The sequence below is a fragment of the Argiope bruennichi genome, chromosome 1 (genome assembly GCF_947563725.1).
Source record: "Argiope bruennichi chromosome 1, qqArgBrue1.1, whole genome shotgun sequence".
Lineage (NCBI taxonomy): Eukaryota > Metazoa > Arthropoda > Arachnida > Araneae > Araneidae > Argiope > Argiope bruennichi.
Window position 1 is genome coordinate 121,431,065 of NC_079151.1, and position 23,891 is coordinate 121,454,955.

At 26.5% G+C, this 23,891-nt stretch overlaps 2 protein-coding genes across 2 annotated transcripts in view; one reads left to right on the plus strand and one right to left on the minus strand.

Annotated features, from left to right (window-relative positions):
* The window catches only part of LOC129971323 (uncharacterized), a 202,564-nt gene that overhangs the window by 115,946 nt on the left and 62,727 nt on the right, over window positions 1-23,891 (minus strand). The window lies entirely within an intron of this gene.
* LOC129971315 (nucleoside diphosphate kinase homolog 5-like) lies at window positions 12,998-22,038 on the plus strand. The gene is made up of 2 exons (XM_056084950.1): window positions 12,998-13,279; window positions 21,356-22,038. The coding sequence occupies exon 2, from the start codon at window positions 21,374-21,376 to the stop codon at window positions 21,983-21,985; it is 612 nt and encodes a 203-aa protein (XP_055940925.1). The 5' UTR covers window positions 12,998-13,279; window positions 21,356-21,373; the 3' UTR covers window positions 21,986-22,038.

A 23,891-nucleotide genomic window follows, 5' to 3' on the forward strand; every position in this document is an offset into this window, starting at 1 on the left:
AAATAGACTTTAGTTATTGAATAATTTAAAATAATAACAACATAAAGTGATTTTCTTGCAGTTTTATGTATGAACCACTGCAATTTAAGATGTATTCCCATTTGGAAAAAAAAATGCTCCAAAACAACGTTTTAGGATTAATTTACCCATCTTTATTTTTCTTTCAAAATGTACTCAAAATTATCATTAACGTGTACACAAAAGATTCATTTTAACATTGTTGAAACATGCATGAGTGCAGTTACTAAAGCAATGAAGACTATTATTATAAAATTCAATTACATTATTATTACATTACTTACACATTATTATTTAATTAATTACATCATTACATTATTTAATTACATGTATACATTAAGATTTCGATTCATTTTTGACTAGAAAAATAAAACGACAAGAATTTTTACCATAGCTTTAAACAATATATAATCAGATGAGATGATATGCGTTGTTAGGTTTGCCATAGAAATTCTATCATCTCAATAATGCTATTAAAGGATACATTTTAATTTCTAAAAGCTGATTTTAAAATAAAATACATTTAATATAGAATGTGACGTCACAGTTTGTTGTCATTTTTATGTTTACAACTTCACTTGATCTTCGGAACATGGATTTGAATAAGTAAATCGATTCCATAGAAAATTTATTTTTAATTTCAAACAAAAAAAAAAGTCTAGTATTTTTCATATGTAGTTTCAATTAAAAGTCTTATAAAAAGAATTTGTTATGAATAAGTTATGAAAAATCTTCGGTTTATGGTCAACGAACATGGACTTGACCAAGTGAATCGATTCCATAGAAAATTTATATTTAATTAAAAAAAAAAAAGGTCTAGTATTTCTCACATGTAATTTCAATTAAAAGTCTTATAAAAAGAATTTGCTATGAATAAGTTATGAAATTAGCGGAATGTCTTCCCTCGAATTTATTATATATTTATATAATATGGCGTTTTATACTTCAGATTTCGGTGAAAAAAATCGAATAAGAATTTTTTGGGTTTTTTTTTTTTTTTTTTTTTTTTCTTTCTTTTCCCCTCTCCTCTGATTGGTTGTAATATTTGTATCTATTATGTTGAAGAGACAAGAAAGAGACCGCATACTGAATTGTATTTGTCTAAGTACTCGCGTTTTCGAACTACTATATTCAAATGCACTCACATATACAAACGGACAGACAGTCAATCTTCCACCAGATATGATCGAAAATTCGGTTTAGATCTGCAGATCTAAAGATAAATCTACATGCTTCATTTTCATCCATCTTGTTATCTACATTTTCACTTTTTCGTATATGAATTATGCAAAGAGAAAATGTTGTAATCATCTATTATTCCAACTCGAGATTTTGACGAATCTCCACATTCAGACATTTCTGATCCCGAGAAATATGTTTTTGGAATTCTGTCTTTTTGTCTATGAATAGATTACTCAAAAACGTTCTGTACGGAATGACTGAAATTTTTTGTATGATCTTCACATAGAACGTATAGATATCTACCAAATTTCGAAAGAAATCCTTTTAGTTTGTCAGCCACCGATAAAGTTAACACAATAATTGCAAAACAAAGAGTTCAGTGAATAAAATTTGATACAGATTTAACATCTTGCATATAGATTTTTGTCAAATTTAGAACGAAATCCATCAAAGAGTTGATCGACTGTCCCTTTATACTTCCTTTATCATATAAACGCTATAACTTAATGTGTGTCCAATTTTATTTTCAATCGGGGGGAGGGGGATTCCAGAATACACATTCGATGTTCTGGCATTTGTGTAATAAACGCATTCCAGCGATTGATCGCCAAAATAATTACATAATGTACCCTAATAAGGTCTTTCGTAACTATTATTCGCATGTAGCATGCGTATAATAATACATAATTATATTTATCTGTGTGTTACGAGAAAGCTTCAAGGAGACCACTCACTCTGATTAAATCTTTGAGCATTTGGATATGGGTGGACGAACAGACAAATTTCCAATAACCAGCCGTGATTTGATAGAAATCAAACAATTTGTTGCAAATGCAGCATATTAAACTTTGTGCATGGGATTTATTCCGATTTTGATTGATTTTGCTCACAGGCTGGATGCAGATATAACTTCAAACCAGTGGAAGTGCCCCCCCCCCCCAAAAAAAAAAAATCTCGCATATTCTCCAATAAATTTGTTATGCCAGAGAACGCCTTACACGCCCCTTGGCGCGCAAATAGTTACAAAATATTAACTTTTGGCATGAATTTAGCATTTTTACTGAAATTATGGTGTTATCCTTGGCGTTTTCGGCGATTAATCCCATACATGTAATTATTAGTATCTAAAAATCGAATTTGTGCTTTAGACGTGTTTTTCTCAACCGCTTAAAACAAATATTTTACACAAAACTGTATTTCTAGTCGCAAAATAACGTACGAAAATTGATGTGTTTAAATTATTATATCTTTGAATTATCGGGTTTACTTATTTCTGAAGTTACAAACCGACAGAAAGTCAACCTGTAGATGAATTTGGTTCAAAATTTGATAGGGATCTTACTCTATAGATTTTTAATTCTATGTATCGAATTTTATCTATCTAGCTCTGTTCATTTTGTAATTATCGTATTAACTTACATTCAAACAGTAGGACAGACGGACATCTTCTGAACTGGTTTTTCTCAAAATTTAAAATACAAATCTGCAAATTTGGAGTAAAGATTGTACACTAAATCTCAACCGTTTTTAGCTAAAAGAGTTTTTGAGTTATTTTTGTCACAGACAGAGAGACATTTTCCGAACTCAGAGACGTCTGAAATGTGGAGATAAGTTAAAATCTTGACTTCGAAATTTTCGGCGATTGCTATACTTTCTCTACGCTATTTATAAGAGAAAGTAAAAATGTGTTTTTTGGACTCAGGTAGATCAGAAACATAGGAGATACATAAAAATTTTGGAAGTTGAATTTCTTGATGGCTTGAATTGTTATATATATATATATATATATATATATATATATATATATATATATATATATATATATATATATATATATATATATATATATATATATATATATGTTATGCATGTTAGAAAATAAGATTCTAATTAATACCTCATACTGATAACGTATTTGGAGATCAATAGCGTGATTTTATTTGATTATTCAAATTTCGATTAAATAAATTAAATTGCAGAAAACAGAGCTCTCAGTGCATACAGGTGCAGGAAAGTTTCTACTCCTTTTAAAATTTATGGATAATTGCGTCTGCAACCTCCAGGTAATTTAAGTTCACTTCTGAAAAAAAAGGCGTTTTTCTGTCGTGAAGCCGGGGAGAGATATTTACGGCATTGCATGATGCAAATATTAGATGTCGTCATGCAAATAAGGTCCAATGGCCCATAACTGTCATATTTTACCGCATTTTTTACATGAGTTATTGGTTGCTGGCGAAAAATAAAAGATAAAAAAAAATACTTTGAGGTCGTTTTATGCGATCTGAACGAAACTACACCTACCAGTGCAATGAATTTTATTTCTAGTGTTGGAACATTTCAATATCATAGTCATTTCTGGAGATTTAAAAGAAAAAAAAATGTTTGTGTTTGTTTAACTGCTGCTGTAACCGTATTAAACTGTTTAATACTTTGATGACTTAATTTCACTCAATAGAATGAAAAAAAGCGAAATAAAACTACCTACGTTAAAATAAAAGAAGAAAGGAACAAAAACGCATATATCAGAAGTATAAATGAATAAGGTCAGAATATATTTTATGAATATGAAATAGAAATACTTCTTGAGTTTTGCTAACATTTATAAACTTATTATTATTATTTTGATGAAACAAAATCAGTTACCCCGATTTCTTTTTTTTAATGAATGAAGAATTTTTAAATTTTTTCATTCGATAGAGAATGACTTTAATTCTTGCACATTGAAATCTGCCTTCACCAGATTTGTTTATAAATGATTTAATTTTATTTAACAACAAAGCATTTAAAAAAAACACAAAACATACGAATCTTTAATTCGAAACATCGTAGCATGATAATGATTCAAACCTAATTCATCAATCTTTATACATATTTTATTTTATTAATTTTTATTAATCTTTTATTTAATAAATTTATTCTTAATTATAGCATCAAGGTGCTCACAAGGCAATAATATTAATATTAATAATAATAATAATAACATCTCAAAGGTTATTCAAATAAACGTAGAATCCTTTATCTGACTAATATTTTAACTTATAAAATTATCAATTGAATTAAGCACTTCCAGGTACAACAACTGTATTAACATTTGTATATCATACACTGTATATATAAAATATTATTCATCAAGCTTTCGCAGAGTGTGGATTTGGGATTTTTTTTTAAATAGAGATATTCAAACAGAAATGAAGTGAATTAAATCTGAAACAGTTACAAACAGCTTTCATTGTATCATTGCTATTTTAAGGAAATATTTATTGCTTATTTATTCAAATTATTTATTTCTTTATTCAATTTTTTAAAGTTATTATATTTTTAACTATCATTTCATTTATTTAACCCTTTCTAAGGCCGTGGGAAGTATGCTTCCCACCAAATTTATCAATCTTTGTATGAAATTATGTAGGTTGGCACAAGTTCTGACAAATTTTTTTAGAAAGACAGAAACTTAGATGTTTCAGCTCTTTATCTCACACAAAATGATATGTCTTGATTTGTCACAATTATTAATTAACCAAATTAATTAATTAATCAAATTAAATGTATCTAATAAGCTAAATGAATCCCTTTTCTTATTCTAATTTCAAGCCTAAAAATATTTTAACATAATATGACTAGAAAAAAAATGGCCCTTTAAAGGGTTAAACTACTTATTGTTAATTTATTAATCACTTTTTTAAAACTGTTACATTTTATTAATGAACTTTTATCGTTATTTTTAATTTAAAAGTTGTCGTTTTTTTTTGTTTTTTTTTACATTCACTTTTTAGACACCTGATTTTTCTTAACTTGATTTTTTTGGGTAAAACAGATATTTAAGAATTTTATTCTTTAGTTTCAAATTAGCTGAGTTCCATTATATATATATATATATATATATATTGTCAATTATGTTTAGACTTTTGACTTCTGATTTGAAGAGCTCCTATATCCTTTATAGTGATTTTTCTTTGAATTCAGCTTTTGAGCAAAATAAGGAATTGCGGGAGAAAAAGATTTTTAAAGCCAATTATTTTTCATTTCTATTTTAATTCATAATTAAAGATCAACATTTGTGTAGTATTCAATGCAAACAAACTGAAAACATTTCGTTTTGGGGCACACACACACACTCGTTTAAATGCGAAATATATGTAAAATTATTAAAAGTAAAATTTAAATGAACAAAAAATACATTCATAATTTCCTGTATCTGTTGATTCGTATCTCTGTTTTGCCATCAAGTTTAGGTTGAAAATCAAATCTTAATATTTTATGACAAATTTAGTTTCGTAAAACATGAATGCAATCTCTGCTGAGAATGATAAACTGTAATATTTATTATAACAAGGATTATCCTTCTTATACAAGTATATACCAAAGAAGAAATACTAGTTTTAAAAATAAGTTAAAGGATTAATTAAAGATGAGTAAGTTATAAAACTTGTGAAAAATTAAATTAATTATGAATATGCTATTACTTGAAGCTCTAAAATTCTGTGTCCCCCTCCCTCCACCTTTGTTTTTGCTTAATGTGGAATATATTTTTTTTCTTAATGTGGAATATCACATTTACATATCTATAGCGAGACCTAGTAGTTGAAACTTTCTTTAGGAACCATCGAAACTTGTATTTGCAAATCTAAATAGTGTTTCGTAATTTTTTTTTCTCTAGCGACCCCATTTCCAGCTCAGAAATATTCAGGGAGAAATTTTTTTTCGTTATTTTTTAAATGAATATATAATTAGAAAGGCGAAAGAACTACCAAAGCATTGACTAATGATGCATAAGGAAAAAATCACATTAAACGCATCTATATTTAATTTTTTTTTTTAATGTTTGGGGTTAATAATTTTTTCTGGACTATTTTCATTTGAAGAGTTTCATAGAAATCCTTTCAGGGAATATTTTCTGGAATTGGAACCGCACTTTTTTAATTCAGGATTCAAAATTTAGGTTGGTATCATCCACTTTTAATTTCACCTTATGATGAAGAAAATAGTTTTTAATTTAAAAATTCAGTCTCTAAATTTTAATGATTTTTAATATTTTTTGACATTATGAAACTGAAACAGACATTTTTACTTTGTCGTATACGTAGTATAGAGAAATTATAATAATCGTATTCGAACTGGAGATTTTAACGAGTCTCTATTTTTTTTTAACTTCCATGAGTCTGTCCATTCGTCTGCCTGTCTGTGACAGAGCTCAAAAACGTTTTGATCTAGACGAATGACATTTGGTATATAGTCTTTGCACCAAATTTATAGATTTCTATAAAATTTTGAACGTAAACAATGTTGAGAAAGTCTGTCTGTCGGACTGTTCGAATATAAATTAACACGTTAATTACAAAACGAAGAGAGCTAGGTAGAAAAAATTCGTTATACAGATTAATAGTGTTGACACCAATAAAATTTTAAGCCAAATCCAACAAGGAATTGATTTGGTACTTTTAGAATTTTATTTCTAGAAACATGCAAACGCGATAATTTGAAGTCGCAGTGAACTTAAATATATCAAATTCGATATGTGTTTTTGTGACTACTAGTGTAATTTTGTGTCAAATATTTGTTTCAATCGGTTATAAAAAAGGCGCCCAACACAGAAATTAGAATAGTATTAACGCATGCCAAGTATTAATCGTCGAAAAACACTCGCCAAAGATCACACGATTGATTCAGTAAAAATATTAAATTCACGCCAAATGTTATTATTTTGCAACTATTGTGCGCCAATGCCATTTAAGGGTTTCTTTGGGGGGAAATTTTGTGGAGACTGCTGGTTGAAATTACGCTCTTCTGAACATAGAAACATCAAAACTAAAAAAGGGAATGATTTAAATGATTGAAATATAATGCGAAGTTTTTCCTCTCAAATTGTAGGCTTGCTTACAATAAAAGTGGGATTAGCTTTGTCTTTCAAAAAGACCTGTTTATCAATCTTTTTTATCATCATGCATTTGGAAAAGATAACTCGAAAGTGCAAAGAAATAAAATTTTGATTTGCGATTTTAAACATAAAAAAGTTTTATATCTATATGAAATTTTGTATCAAATCTGTGAAATTGCGTTTTTGTCTGTCTGTTCTTGTGTTTTAGAATAACAACGGGATAGACAGATCGAGTTCTAAATGGGATCTTAATACAAAGAAATTTGTATCAAATGTTACACCTAATCCGTCAATAGGAAAAGGTATTTTTCTAAAATGGCTTTTCAATTTTCTTCACCATATTATAATTAGAATATTCATATTTATTTCACTTCACCATATTTAGAATATCCATCTTTTTCCAAGATGGATATTCATTTTTTTTTCATTTACAAAATGAACCATATTGTAAGAATTTACGACAAAATCGAGAGGAGAATTTTTCTTATCTTTATTTATTCTTCATATTTATATTATATAATACAAATTTTTCTGATTTTTTTAATATAATATAAATCTTTTTTTATTGTTTTGCTGGGATAGTGGGAGGAATAGTAGTGTAAAATGCTATAAAAGGAAGCATATTAATAAAAATATACTAGAAACGTGAGGGGCAAAGTGTTGTAAATTGTGAGAAAAAGGTCAAAGTAGAAACCTAAATGCAGGATAATATTGTACACAATTTTAACGACGCAAGTTTACAGAAGCAACTGAAAATGTTTTAAAACTGTGCTTCAAGTGTGATCTACTATGTAGAATAAAATCTTTATCAATATTTAAAGTTGGTTTTGTTATTATCAGCACTTAAACTCTAATAATAATTTTTATTAGAATTGTAATGTTTTTTTCCTATTGTTATAAATATTTTTATCTGTAAAAACTTTAAAATCAAAATCAAAAACGTAACGTAAAATTTACAATCTGACCTAATTTTGGAATTTTTATTTTAAAATAAAATTAAGACTGTACAGAAAATATGTACTCAATTTTATTTTCAATAATAAAATTGAGAATTCTTAACACATTTTCAATAATAAATTCTCATTGAAATAAAAAGTAATTAAATAAATATCAAACTGTATCGGTAGATGTAGCTCGAATTACTTCCATCACATTGCATTAGAAATCATTATTAAAGAAGTTTTGTGAAAAAAATCACACTAATGATCTGAGATGTTCTTGAGAAGAAAAAGTTTCATTTTTTGTTTATGGTATTTTTGCTTACTTCTTTGGAATTCTAGCATTTTTATGTACAAAAAATGTATATGTATATTATACATATACATTTTAAAGTATTTATTTTCATTATCTCGTGCTGATCCATTCTAAGTAACATCACAAAATAAAATCCTATAACATATTTCCAACAAATGACTTAAGAATACTTGATATCAGAAAAAAAAATTCTGTTGAAAAGAAGTTTAAATGCAAGGCCATTTTTTTCATCAATAAAATAGGTCACCTTAAATTTTTCAAAACACTCACACATACTGCCTCGATAACTTCCAAAATACTTAAGATTTTCAAATACATCTGAATCAAAATAAATCTCACAAGTTTTAGTCACCTGTCCTAATTTCTCTCCCCTCACACATGTTAGTCTCCGCTTTTCTCACAGCAATTTTCTCAAGACACTATTTACCCCTTTCCCTTCCCCCTCTCCTCACGTATAAAGGAAAGTTCAATCCTTTTTTTTCTACGTCTTCCCCCTTTTTGGCCGGTACTAAAGCAGAGAGGGAAATCTTTGCCCTAGTTTGCTAAAGCATTGTGTCTTTTGACAGCAGGTTACCTCCTGACCTATTTACTCATCCGATTAAAAAAAAATGGAATTCAGTAATATAGTACAAAAATTAAACACCTCCTGAGATCGAGGCTATCTACCAGAGAAACATGCTGGCTATATGGACAAAATGCTATCTGGATGCAACGAAATTTCGTAACGTGAATCGGAATAAGAAATCCTTGTATTATGGTGGAATTTATCGTGACGTCACCTATCACATGACAAATATCTATGATGAGTTGCTATCTATTTTCATTTTTTCGTGTATGAATTATGCAAAGAGAAAATATTAAAAATTCCAACTCAATATTTTGACGAATCTCCATATTCAGATATCTTTGTTGACGCGAAACATGTTTTTGGAATTCTGTCTGACTGTTTGCGAACTTGATAACTCAAAAACGCTCTGTACTAGACAAATGAAATTTGGCATTTTGTTTTTACAATAAATTTGTAAACTTCTACCAGTTTTCCAAAGAAATCCATTCAGTCTGTCTATCCAACTGTTTGAATTAAAGTTAACGCAATAACTACAAAACGAAGTCTGCGTTACCGTCACTGTCACATGACAAGCTTTTGTCATCTAACATTTATCTAGCTTCATATTATCTTACTCCATATTGTCTCATAACATTCTTTTCCCCTCCTACGAGGTACACAGATGGATTCCAAAATTGAATTAACGCGACTCATTTCCCTTCTGTCTTCGTCTCCTGATTATAAAATTATGTATAGACGAAAAAATGTAATGTCATCTGTTATCCTAATTTATTCAAAATGTTGCAATAATTGAATCCAGATAACAACACGAACTATATTTTTGTAATCTTTCTTTTGTAGAGCCCAATACTGGATTTCGTTTTAAGGCGAACTGAAAGTGAAATATTTTCAATCTGTTTAAGTCAGTTTATACTATTTTTTACAGTCAATCTTTTGTGAAAATCGTAAAAGATTCGAAAATCTAGTTATTCAAATAGATACTAGTTGATGCACTCTTTTATTTAATATCTGAATATTCATTTCGATTAATTTAAAAAAAAAAGTGTTTCGAGGTTTTAAATATTATTTAAAGCAACTGTTAGCAAATCGTTTCTTGCTTCAAATGTATAACAGTTCAGCTTGATCTAAATGCTCCTGCTTTTATCCAAAATTATTTGAAAATAATCTATAATGTTACATTTCAAACTGCATTTTGTAGTTCTTCTATTAAAAAGCAAATGATTTTCTGTCACCAATTCATAACAAAATGTTTTTTTTTTTTCTTCCTCATGCGAGAGGTACTCCGGTGGATTCTAAAATTGAATTACCGCGATGCATTTCCCTTTTGTCTTCACCTCATGAGTGCAAAATTTATGTACAGACGAAAAAACGTAATGTCATCAATTATCCTAATTTATTCAAAATGTTGCAGTAATTCATTTCAGATTCCAACACGAAATATGTCTTTGAAATCTATCTTTTGTAGAACCCGATATAGAATTGCATTTTAACACGAATTGAAAGTGAAATATTTTCAATCTGTTTAGGTCAATTCATAACATTTTCACAGTCAATCGTTTGCGAAAATCGCAAAAGATTCGAAAATCTAGTTATTAAAATAAATAAAAGTTGATGCATTCTTTTATTTAATATCTGAATATTCATTTAGACTTATTTTTTAAAAGTTTCGGGATTTAAATATATTATTGGGATACTGTTTTTATCCCAAATTATTTGAAAATAATCTATAATGTTAGATTCTAAACTCCATTTTGTAATTCTTCTATTGATTTACCGTCACTATTTCGCAACATAATTTTTCAAATTCATTATTTTTATTTTTTTAATTGATAAAAACAAAATACAAGCTTCACTGATTTATGAATTCGAAATCAAACAAAATTTTCTTTTTCTTTCTTACATGGTTATTAGTCAATATAATCTCCGACCATTCTTACTTCTATTCAGAACAAGGAAGTGTTTTGATTTCATAAAAATATTTCATTCCTGACATGAAACGTCAAGCACATGACAAAAGTTATTGTCTCAGATTATTGACGGAATTCGACAGCTGAATAATTCTGAATACGTTAGAATGAGAGTTATATCATGTATCTCTAAAAATGCTTCATCTGCAGTTTTCGTATGTTAATACTCATCTGAATTTTAGTTTTAAATATTATTAAACCTTTTTACACGCTTTGACTTGCTTAATAGTGTAATTATTATTAACTTTACTAGCATTTTGTAAAATGAAAATAATAAAATAAATTTAAATATTGCCGATTTCGTATTTTAAAATTTAATTAGTTCTTGTAGCAATGATATAATAAAAAATTATTATTCAAAAAATTAAGTTGTATTTTCATGTTTCTACGACTTAAAATGATTTTAAAATGAATAATATGCGTATAAAATCTATTGACATTTTTAATTATTCAGATTTAATTTTGTCTATTTTTTCTCTTTAATAAATTCTTTTAGTCAATAAATTATTTTTATAAATAAATCGTTTTTTCCTTTTGCCAGATAAAAAATATCGAATCAAAATATGCTGAGAAAATATTATTTTAACTAAAAGAGAGAAATATTACAAAAATTATAATAATTGCAAAATAATATTAAAATGTATTAAATTTAATCTGATTTTTTAAATTTTACTTATTTTTTAATTTAATAAATAAAAATATCTTTTATAGTAAAATTGTAGTTGTTAAATTTTTACATGATTTCATTAGAACGATCACATCTATATTATTTATTGGAAGAAAATTTAAATATTTATTTGGCTACAAATAAGTATCGTTTGCCATTTTTTAAATCGATAAAATTATTCTTGTTATTCAGTTTCATCTTGATCTTAAACATGAAATTCTTTTTGCTATTTAGAGAAGAAAGTTAATACAGGAAAAATATAGAAAAATTAAGTAAGTTTTTATTTATTTTTAACAATTTTTATTTAAAACAATTATTTCTCACATTTTACTAAATAGATTTGAATTCTTTTTTCTATGCGTAATCTTCCAATTTTAATCAAAGCATTAAGAACTTTCATTTCATTCGAACTTTGATTAAAGTTAATTTCAATGTCTAAAAATTTTGAATATGAATAAATATATCAATATCATCTATTTAAATTTGAAATTTCGTTTTATGGTAAGAATGCTTATGATAACTTTACATAAAATCAGTGTTAAATTTTAGATATCCTTAATAGTATATATAGGTATGAGATGTATTAAATCATTAAATAAATTCAACATCAAATTTTAAAATTATAAAATTAGTAATAACAACGTTTCATTTGCCATGCCAGCCATTCTTTTACCAAACGTGTCATTTAAGACATGCCGGCATAATTTTAATTATTCTTATTCTTTTAATTTAAATATGACTATTTATATAGCTTTAAATTCCTTTTAACTAAATAAAATTTTTAAATTAGCAAAATGAGTTAAAAATTCCCAAATGTGAATTAATATCTAACACTTTTTGATAACTTAGTAGTTTTAGTTGCTAAAAATAATGAATTGTTATTTATAATAAATTGTAAAAAACAGTCATGGTATATGAAAAATTCAAATGGCATCTTATTCTAGTATACATAAGGAAGATTAAGTCATCTAATAAGCAAAACTATATTATACATAGCTAAAGAATTTAAAATTTCTTAAATGTTTGTTTACATATGTGCGTTAAAGAGCATGTAAAAATTAAACTGCGGAAGTAGGATGAAAAACAGATATAGATAAGAATAAGATGTTCAGTATCCATCAACGCGGAACGTGGTAATATTTCTAACTGTAACATTTCCCCCTCTCAATATGGGAGATATTGGTAAAATATTTTTCTTTTATCCCCAAAATAAAAAAACATGTACTTCCAAAAAAATTACTGCAGTCGTGTCAGGGGACGGGGCGCGATTTTATTTATTTTTAATTTTTTCAAAAATATTTTTTTCTCCAATAACGGAGTAGCTCAGGAGACCGCAGGGAGCTTCCGCGCTTTTATTTATTTATTTTTTTTAACTCCCCGGGATATGAAGAGAGAAGAACGACTGCAGCGCCAAGGCGCGACGCTCGCATCTGTACATCTCGAAACCCTGCTACAGTTTTCGTCTGCAACCGTCGGTTATGTTAGGCCTAGAGAGTTGCAGCTCCACAGGTTGTGTATTAACTCCTGAAATGTGGCTTCCGCTTTTGCTATAGACCGGCTTTTACCTCAACAGTTACTGTGCGTGATACAAGATTTCTTGGTGAATCGTTTGCTCCACCTACCTTTCTTAAAACGGATACTTATCATCGTTGAACCTCTGCCTTGTTTTGCTGACAGTGTCGCCGATTGTGTGCCGTTCCTCTGACCGATCGAGCCTTCCGTACTTTAGGCTTAATGAATTCCGATCGGTAAGTGCCCAAAATATTCAAATGGGAATATATAAGAATAAAATGTTTCCAAGCAAAAAAAATGCAAATTCATGAAAAGTATTTAATTTTTTTTTCTACCCATTTCCATTTTATTGACGCGACAATTTATTTTCAAAGAGAAATATTTATATAAATATGCGTGAAAATATATTTATAAATAAAATCATCCATCAAACATTGAAATTAAGTTTTTGTTTTTTCATTTATTTATATTTTTTCAGTCAACTTTTTTAATGAAAAATCAAAAATTATTTTCTCAAGAACGACTGTTACTATTGCTGTTAATTTTTATGAAAAATATCAAAGATTATGCAGAATATAGTTAAAAAGCATGAACTGATAAAAGCAAAATGAAATAAATGTAAACAAATTATTTATTTAACAAAAATAACATGAATTCGGTTTGTTTTGAAAAAAACACACACGCCTTGTTTTAAGATTTCTTTGATTCCTTACAGGTAATTTAAAAATTTTCTTTCGTTTTCCATAAACAGGTAACCTTGAAATAAATTTATTGGATATATTATCGTAAAAGAAATAAATAGAAAACGCTTGTAACATGCGGCAGGGCGAAATGCCAGTAGCGGGACGTTATGGCACATATTCCCGCCATCGGTTCACGTGTTTCGCCGCTTACGATTCGCATACGTATTCATTTTCGCCGTGCGTTATATATTGTTTTCAGGCGTATGGTTGATATTTCTTTTTCGTAGTATGAAAAGTTCCATTAATATTTTTATTTAAAATTTGTATGGACTCTTTGTTACAAGGTACTGTATTTGCATTAATTATTTTTTTTTTCTTTTCTGTTTTGAAGTGAAGTTTTAAAATCGTCTCTTTTTTATCAATATATATTTTTCTTTTTTTGTATATCCTTTCAAATTTTGCTTTTATTTTAAAATGGTTATTTAAAAACTGGTTGATGTTTAAACTGTAAAAATGGCAGGTATATTGATTTCAAAGATTTTGTTTACAAATATTTTAAATCACCAAGTAATGGATAATTACCTTACTCAAATATATACATTTGTAACCTTTTTTTAGGAATATTAAAATCATAATTTTATTTTTTGAATGTTTACGAGTGTATTAGATTGGCAGTATAATATAATATATTGCACTAAAATCTTAATTCACTTTCTAATATTTTGTATTTCTGTTTATTTAATATTAAAAAACAAACCAATTTTATTCAGTTCATGTTCTTATGTGATATGCAATTGAATCTAAAATGATATTGTGGTATTACAGATAAAATAGTATGTAAGTAAATTAAAGTAGATTTAATTCTTAATTAATAAAACAGTTGAATTTGTAGTATAAAATTATAAAAAAAAGGACACAATGTTTTAATGAAATATTTAAATTAAAATTCTGGCAAAAATGTTAAAAAAAATTTTTTTTTATTATTTTTTAAAAAATTTAATATTTTGTATGCTTTTTATACTTGCAACCTATTGTAGTGGATAAATATGGATTATTATAAAGTGACAAAATAAAATTAATTGCACTTCTAAAGAAATTCTTAGAAAGAAAATATTGTATGATAATTTATTGTTAAAAGTGAACAAAAAGCAGGTAACAACATCTCGCACTCTTTTTTTATACTTCATTTGATAGAATTAATACTTTTATGATTAATTTAAAAAAGATGAATGTTCAGGAAGATTTTCGTGAAATAAAATCTTCTAATATATATATATGTATTTTAACACTTCATGTGTGCAAATAAATCCAGTTTTTTTTTTTTTTTAATTCCTGGTATTTAGTAGGCTCTTAGTACATGGCAATTTTGAAAAGTATCCCTTCATCCATTCAATAGAATATAGATAAATTATTGTGATATTGCTTATATGTAGCATTTATAAGTGTAATATGAAATTAAAGTTGCAATATGCAGATACAAATTATTTAAGACAAATCATTTATTTGAAGAAATGTGCATTTTCCCAGGTAATTAAAGATGATTTATATTTACCTTTTACTGATATGGTAATTAAAAAATTTAATGATGAATAATTAAGAATTAGGCATTGTATTGATAATTAATCTCCAAACAACAACTAGTATAAAAATTTAAAAGGATGGTCTTTAAGTTTTGTTTATGATTTTTTTGATGAGAGGGAATGAAAAAGTTTCTATCATTTGCTAAAACTTGTTAATTGCAGCAGTTAACTCAGATGAAATAAATGATTTATAAACGATTTGGTTCATTAGAAGAATATAATCTATTTGCAAAGGTACATACTGAAAAAATATAAATAACAGAATTCGTTAAATAATTCATCAAATAGGATATTTAATCTTTTAGGCCAGTGTACAATAATTCATTATGTTCTTCCCAAATGTTTTTTTTAAAATAAAGTATAATTAACTTTTTAATGGCAAATGAACTTTATTATAAATCAGTAATTCTTAGCTATGAAATTATTTCCATTTGCAAGTGTAATATTCTATTTAGCTCCTTTTGGCATGAATTTGCAGATGAAGAATTTCTAAAAGTTATACATTTAAAAATAAAAATCACAAACATCATTGGTTCCATCTTGTATTAAAATACATTCCATTTTATCAGTATTATAACATGCACAAATTTTCTTCAAAATTTATATAATATTAAAGATATGCAAAACCCTAAAATATACAAGGAATAAAATGGAATATTATTAAAGAATAATAATGCATAAAGATTATAAATAAGATTAATATGATTTCTTGAGAAAGGGTTAAAGATGTATTTTCTAATTTAGAGTTTTATGCTGTTGTTGCACAAATCTGTTTTATGCTCAGTCATCTTCACCTTAAATGCATGTGTGATACTCTTTAAATTAAATAATAATTACCTTGTTCTCTATTTTGAAAATGAAGGATAAATAAATGGAAATATTACTTAAAATATGAAGTAAATGCATATGGGGGAAAAAAAGGGGGGCTTGTAAAAAAAGGTCGAAGGTCTGTAGAAAGAATTGCGATATATTTATTTTAGAATGAAAAAAGCATTTCTTTTTCTCATCATTTGATATTAATGGAATAAACATAGCTGTTGAGAATAATAAAATATTTAAAGATTTTGTTATTGTTGTAAAATTCAATAAGTAAAATTATGTATTAACTTTAATGACATTATGTTAGTAGGTTTGGCAATGATTGTGTCAATATTTCTATGTATTATACAAATTCTAAGAGAAAAGTATCAATACAACATACATAAAGTACCTTATTTTAACAATAATGAATTCAAAGAAAATTAAATGTATTGCTTTATTGAAAATAAGTAATGATAAAAATGAAAACAAGTAAAATAAGTTTGAGAAAAATAAATTCAAAGCAAATTGAGCTTCCACTATATTTTATAAAACTTTCAGTGCTAACAGTCAACAAGGTTAGGTATCATTCAAACCATAACCACAAAATCTGATATTTAACTTTAAAAATTGTCTCCTCTAAAATTGTAAATTTGCTGTAGAAAATATTCAGATCAAATTAAAATATACCAATAAACTTTTTAATAATATAAAACAAATTGTTTTTTATAAACATTCTTTATTATTTTTAGTGTATGTCAATATATCAACTAAATTTTTTTAAGATAAATTCTTCAAATTATGATTTTATTAAAATTTGCTAATATGACAAATGCAATGTAAAAAATATTAGGCCTTTAAAAACATTGTTCATTTTTCCTCTTTTAAAAATAAGTGAAACCATGAAAACTAGCTTCTTGATTCTTTATCAAACAATTTTGTTTTCCTTGCTTTTTTTTTTTTGCTTGCAACATAATATATTAAAGAACAGAATATTTCGAATTTTAAATGCAAACTATATATATCTATTTTTATTACTGTTAAAGTTGTAGGCATTTAGAGATCCTTTATTAATTCAAGAAATTGTTTGCAGAAATGCTAAAACATTGTTCAGCGCTGTTTCATTTCATATTACTCCACAGAAATTTCTTTTTACAAATTTTCACCTTTCCTCATCATTTTTCTTTTAAAGCAGGAAAATACTTTCTTTCACAAAAGCATTTTTGTATTCATGTGTATTATTTGTCTGTTTAATACTTTGCACCGAATTTTTGATAAGAAAATGAGCCGGTGTTTTCGTTGAATTGTTTTTAATTAAACAAGAAATGTTAATAAATAACATTTTGGAAACTATTCCTGATTGATGTCTATTAATCTGTGAATAGATTACTCATACTTTTTTTTTTTTTTTTTTTTTTGCATGTACTAATGATGAGGGTTTTTTTTTTTTTTGCTTTTTTAAATTATTTTTATTATTTACATTATTAATTTCGAAATATATATGTAATTTGCCCTTTAAATAATTTCAAAAATGTTGTTGCAAATATATTTCAATTAATAGGCGTGATAATAAAGTGCTGTAAATGTATTCTAGATAATTCTAATGATCTTATTTACTAATTTTTTTATGTATATTTTCGTTTAATGCGTTTTTATGTCTTACACTTATTGCTATTAAAAAAATGGCGGATAGTATCGTAAATAGCTGCATTCTGATCAGAGATTTTTTCCCTAATTATTTAAATTTGATTTACATTATGCGTCATTATAGTAATTTTATTCAAGCACAATGTTTGAGTTTATGAAAATTATAATACTATTATTTATTTTAGATTAACTATTTTCGCATTAATTATTGTTTAGAACTTATTATTCTTTAAAAATTGATCAGTAGGAATAATTTTCTTATAAGATAATTCTTAGTAACATAAATATTTTCCGTTAATTTCAAAAATATTTAAAGAAATCTTTAATACGAACTGAAATTTTCTTAATGCTAATTCCTATTTTTTAAAATTATTATTATTATTTATTATTTTTTAAGAGACAGTAAACTTATAGGACAAGGCTTAAACGAAGCAAGATACATTTTCTTCAATAATATCAGCAATAAAATCTAAATTCGCTTGAAAATAAAATATTAAGTATTTTATTATTATACTTTCATATGTCTTTTTATCTTATAAAATATTTCTCTGGCGATATAATAAATTATATAAAAAACAATGGTCCAAATTTTTAAAATATTCATAAATTTTACTAAATACACAAATAAAAATTCGTAAATATTCTCATGTTAAAATTATTATACTAAACATTTTATACTTCGAATACATCAAACAGTATGTAATTGATCTTACTGCAGTTAATTATTAAATTAAATTGCTCCAAGTTTTTTTTTTCTTTTAGTATTGTGTTTCTGATTCTTTCACCAATATCATACTTTTATTTAATAAGCATTATTTAAACTGAATGATAAATGAAAAGCACGATAGTTGATAAATATTATGATATACGAATGACTGAATATTATTTGTTATTATCATTACTAATTATAATATAATAGCGGAAAATCTGCAATATCTGTTTTTCTATCTTATTCAGTATCCAGTTTAATATTTTGCATTCAAGTAGTTATGAATATCTAATTTGAGATAATTTTACTGATATAGTTACTAATAATTAGAGCTGTATATTTATTGCTCAAGAATTAATTATCACATGAAAATTAAAGAATAATATGCAACCTTGATTTATTATTCATATTACTCACGTAAAAACTTATTTTATTGTTTAATTATTTATAAATAAAAAACGAAAGGTGAATAGAGTTTAAAAGACAGCATTTGCCTTCTAGTATGAAATTGAAAAACCAAATACAAAAATATAAGCTAACTGTTCTGTACAAGTTTGAAATAAATAATTAAAGATAAACATAAAATAGCATTGTAAGGCAGAATAGGCAAATCAAGTCTTATTACAATATAACTGCTCCTTTGAAAGCTCCATTACAATTTATTGTTCCATTTTATTGAGCCGGTAGTTATTTCATTTATATGCAAATCACGCGAAGAAAATGAAATTATAATCAGTCATAATTTTTTTTTTTCTCCTTACATAAGACTGATCATTTTAAGAATTGCACTAATCATACTTATGACAATATTAAAGCCATTTAAAACTTTAATAAACTCAAATATATTATTTTTAAACTTTAAAAATTATTTTTTTAGAAATTGGTGACTATCTATGAAATTAGTACTTTCTTTTTTATGTGCTTCTATAAAGTAAATTTAAAATTATAAATTAAATTAAAGAAAAAAAGCCTTCCCCGTCTATATCTTGTATCTTATTTTGTTTATAAATTCTAAAATGATATAACTTGAAATGATATAACCTAAAATGAAATCTAGTTTTACGATGTATGAATTTGAATTAAATTGCTTTTACTTCGTTATCGTAAAAGCGTAGCTTTAAATTTGCATTAAAATTAGTATTTCCTTAAGTTGTACAATATGTAAATAAAAAGCAAAAAATGATTTCTAAGAAAGTGAAGAATCTGTGAGATGTTTACTCTCTGCCATTGCTTCCTTTAATTTGAAATAATTAAGGAAAATGAAATAATACTGGGAAAGTGAAGCTATTTTTTATTTTTAAATATTAAATGACAGACATACTCCACATAATAGAATGTGTTCTGCGAATTCGAGTAATATGAACCAAAAAACTAATGCAAAATATGTCTCAAAACTTGAAGGGTAAAGAAAAACATTCTTTTATATTTTTATCTTTAAAAAAATCGATCTTTTATCTTCATAAAATCGATCTTGATGAAAAATAAGATATATTTACATGTATTAAGTAATGTTATTTCTTCTTCACAGTCGAGCAGATTAACCTAGAACGTTATGGTTTTGACAAAATATCTTTGAATATTTTGTAGTATTAACTTGTTTTTTTTCCTGTATTTTTTGTTAAAAATATGTTATTATTACTATTTTTTTTTATCTTACTTGAAATATGAGACGCTTATTTAGGTCTTTCTTTTTGTGCTCTATTTTCTATATAATCCTGATAATTGTTTTAATTTAATCCGAGCTTTTGTGGTCAAATAATGCTTTTCCTAGTCGATCAAAACCTGTATTCTTTTACTCAAGCAAACTAAGATATTTTTTTAAAAAAATTCCATTAAATATATTACAGGATTACAAGTTAGTTAAAAAAAATTAAAAGCAACGTTTAAAATTCTGCAGGGCAATCGGATAAGATTTCGACGGTTCAATAAAAAAATTTCAAATGAGTTTTGGAAATTTTCAGTGCTGGGATTTTTCTTAAATTCCATATATGTCTGAGCGAAACCATGTTATATATATGCAATATTATATGGCGCTTACATCATCTTCTGTAAATATATCGTTATTCTTAAAATGATTATTATGTTCTTGACTGCGAATTTTACGTCTGAAGTTTTACTATGGATTATAATATCTAATTTTTTTAAACTCGCAAATTTTAGTAAAGTCTATGAAATAACTTTAAAAAAAGGTTTACGAGAAAAATATAGTTTTTATTCGAACTAATTGTCACTGAATTTTAATTCCTATAAATCAAGCTGTTATTTTGTTTTTTGTTTTCGTGGGACAAATTGAAGGGATTTTACGATATTCTGCTTGTTCCACTGGCTTTGTTTTGAATTTGCAAGCCTGAATTAAAATTTTGCTTTTATAGAAATACATTTCTTTTACAAAAAAAAAAAAAAAAAAGTTATTGAATGGTCTTTAGAATAGACACAAATTTTATGAATGATAAGCGTAACATACATATTTATGATCTACTACTTCTACCAGTTAGAATTAAAAATATATATATGAATTTCTGAATCAAATTTTCAGTTTACTTTTTCAGATACATATTTAATTGATTTCTCCCGAGAGGTTTTAAAACTCTTTATTCCATTTGCATTACTTCTCCATATTCAGGACTCATCCAAAGATTAGCCTTACAGCTAACCTTTGGGTGAGTTCTAAATAAATTATGAATTAAGAACAATGTCTTGAAATTGACAAGTATTTGAATTAAAACATCTACGAACCGTAGTTAACAGTTTATTCGCCTAAAGGGTTTCTAGGTTACTTACACTATTAAGAAGAAACGTTTTAAGTAAAAGAACAAGAACCGTTTACGTTTCGTATTAGAAACGCACCGGAACGATTACTTCTCCATATTTTTCCATTGTTTTGTTCTTCAACAGGTGAAAACGATTGTCGCAATGCCATTCTACGAAAAAACTCTGGCCATTATCAACCCTAATCTCCTCCCCAGAACTCCAGAAATAAAAGCCATTATAAAATCATCCGGCCTCGCGGTGATTCGAGAGAGAAGGGTCCAGCTCAGAAAAGACCAGGCGGTTCATTTTTTCTCTCAGCAGCAGCAACCAACTGACCGCCTCCAGAAAGCCAATTCCGTCGATGATGATGACGACGTGAAACGAGATTTAAAAGCCTTTCTCGACTCGATGACCAGTGGTCCCATCGACGTATTGATCATAGCAGGATTCGACGCCGTGCACAGATGGCTGGAGCTCATTGGTCAAGCTGACCCCGAGATCCTCCGTAGAGAGCAAACCAATTGCATTAACGTTTTGTTCGGTGACGGAGTGCATGGCAGTAGCGATCTCAGAGCTGCCAGCAGAGAAATTCGATTTTTTTTTCCGGACACTTTGTTCGAAGCGGACTATGGCCTAGGAAGCGCCAGGGAGTACTTGTCACAGACTGTGAGTCCTTTGCTTTTAAAAGGGCTCGTTACGATGTCTAAAGAAAAGCCGCAAATCCCTGTACTTTGGATGGCCCAATGGCTGCTCAGGAATCGACCACACGAATAGCAGAGCTGTTGTGAGAATGGAAAATAATGAGAATAAAAACATTTGTTCTTTGTTGCTTCTTTCGTCTTCGTTTCTGTCTTTTCAGTCTTAAAAGCTTATATAATAAGTGCATTTTTTTTAAAATCTCTTATATCATATCATACAAACGGAACGCTGCAATAACGCATAACTCATACGTTTGACATTAAAGCGCATTCTCTTATTATTTTCAAATTAAATTCTTACAATATTAGTCATACATATATTAAGATTTTTGATAAAATTGCATGTTTTCACTTATTTGCTCTTTGAAAATACAGCCTTGATATGAGAAACTTTGCATTACTTATATATTACATGTAAATTTATACTCAATTTTCTTTTCTTTTGGGGGGAATTTAATTGGTAATATTTACCTGTTTTAAAAATTCATCGCAGTTTTAGGTTGCATACTATCGGAGGACTGATTATTTTTCATTTATACTTAGTATCGATAATTGGTGAATTCTTATGCTGGTTTCTGCTAAATTAATCACATTTGCTGAAATGTTTATAAAATCGTACTCATTGAATATTCAGGAATATTTATTCTTAAGTTTTAAAGAAATTTTTATTTTTCACTTTTTTTTTAAAAAAATTTCATCCATTATTAAGTAAATTTGTAAAAGAACAAATATAATTTTATTTATCAATATTCAATCAACAATTCATTATGAAAAATATTAAAGAACACTTCTTTTTAGTATTAATGAACCATTAATCTTAATGCCATAATAATAGTAATGCTGATGTTGAAAAAGTAATAATTTATATTAATTAAATTTATAATTATTAAAAATTAGATTAATTTTTTTAAAATTTTGATATTGAATATTGTATAAAATATAGTATAGAAATAAAATTTTGTAAAATAATTTATAAAATACTTTCCTAATGTTTATTTTCGATATAGAGCATAATATTTATTTTAAACAAAAGTACAATTATTTAAGCATATTTTCTTCTGGTTGTTATATTACCTTAAAGTTAATTATGACTGAGTCTTGAGTATTATCTTTTAGATCAAGAATCCCACAGTTTTTTTTAGTGATAGTAAGACTTTAATAATGTTATTGCCTGTTCTTTTTTTTTTTTTAATTAGCTGAAAAATATTAACGCTGTAGAGCTTTATAGGTATATTATTTAATCATTAACTATTACTTACACTTTCGTCCAACGTATTAAATGGATAAATTTTCATAAATCAGTATTTGAAATTTCGACAAAATAATTTTTTCTTGTCAAAATTACCATTTAGGAAAGAAAACTTTGTTAAATAATTTATCGTGCTCAGCACTTTGATAACGGAAGTAAGAAAATTTGTATAATATTTCTTTTTAAATCATTAACTAAAATTTAATCTAAACAGATTATTAAAAAATGAAACAAAATTTAAAATTCTCCTTGTATGTTATATTTTAGATACGTTTTATATATCTTGTGAAATTTTTTTTATTATATATATATATATTATTTAAAGAAAGCACTCTTCTTTCTTTGTCACCTATCGATGAATGCTTAGTATCTTTTTTTTTTTTTTTTTCAATATAAGTCAAGTAATACCAGTGTTATCTTTCTTTTTTTATGCCATTTATCATGTTTAACACTTTATTTATTTTTTGATAAAAAATTATTCTGACAATTTCTGTTTCTTTCTTGAATTTTATACTTATTAGAAGAATTAATTAAACATGAGATCAGATATCTCAAGATCAAAGTTGAGGAACTTTGATTTGTGATATTCTGTGTAGAGTCAAAAGATTTGAGTAAAAATAGTAGATAAATATTTACATCCATCTTATTATTGAAACGATGCAAATTATAAAACTAAAAGAAGAGCTGAAGAACTGGAATTTTTAAAAACATGATAGCGTTATAAGTTCAGGAG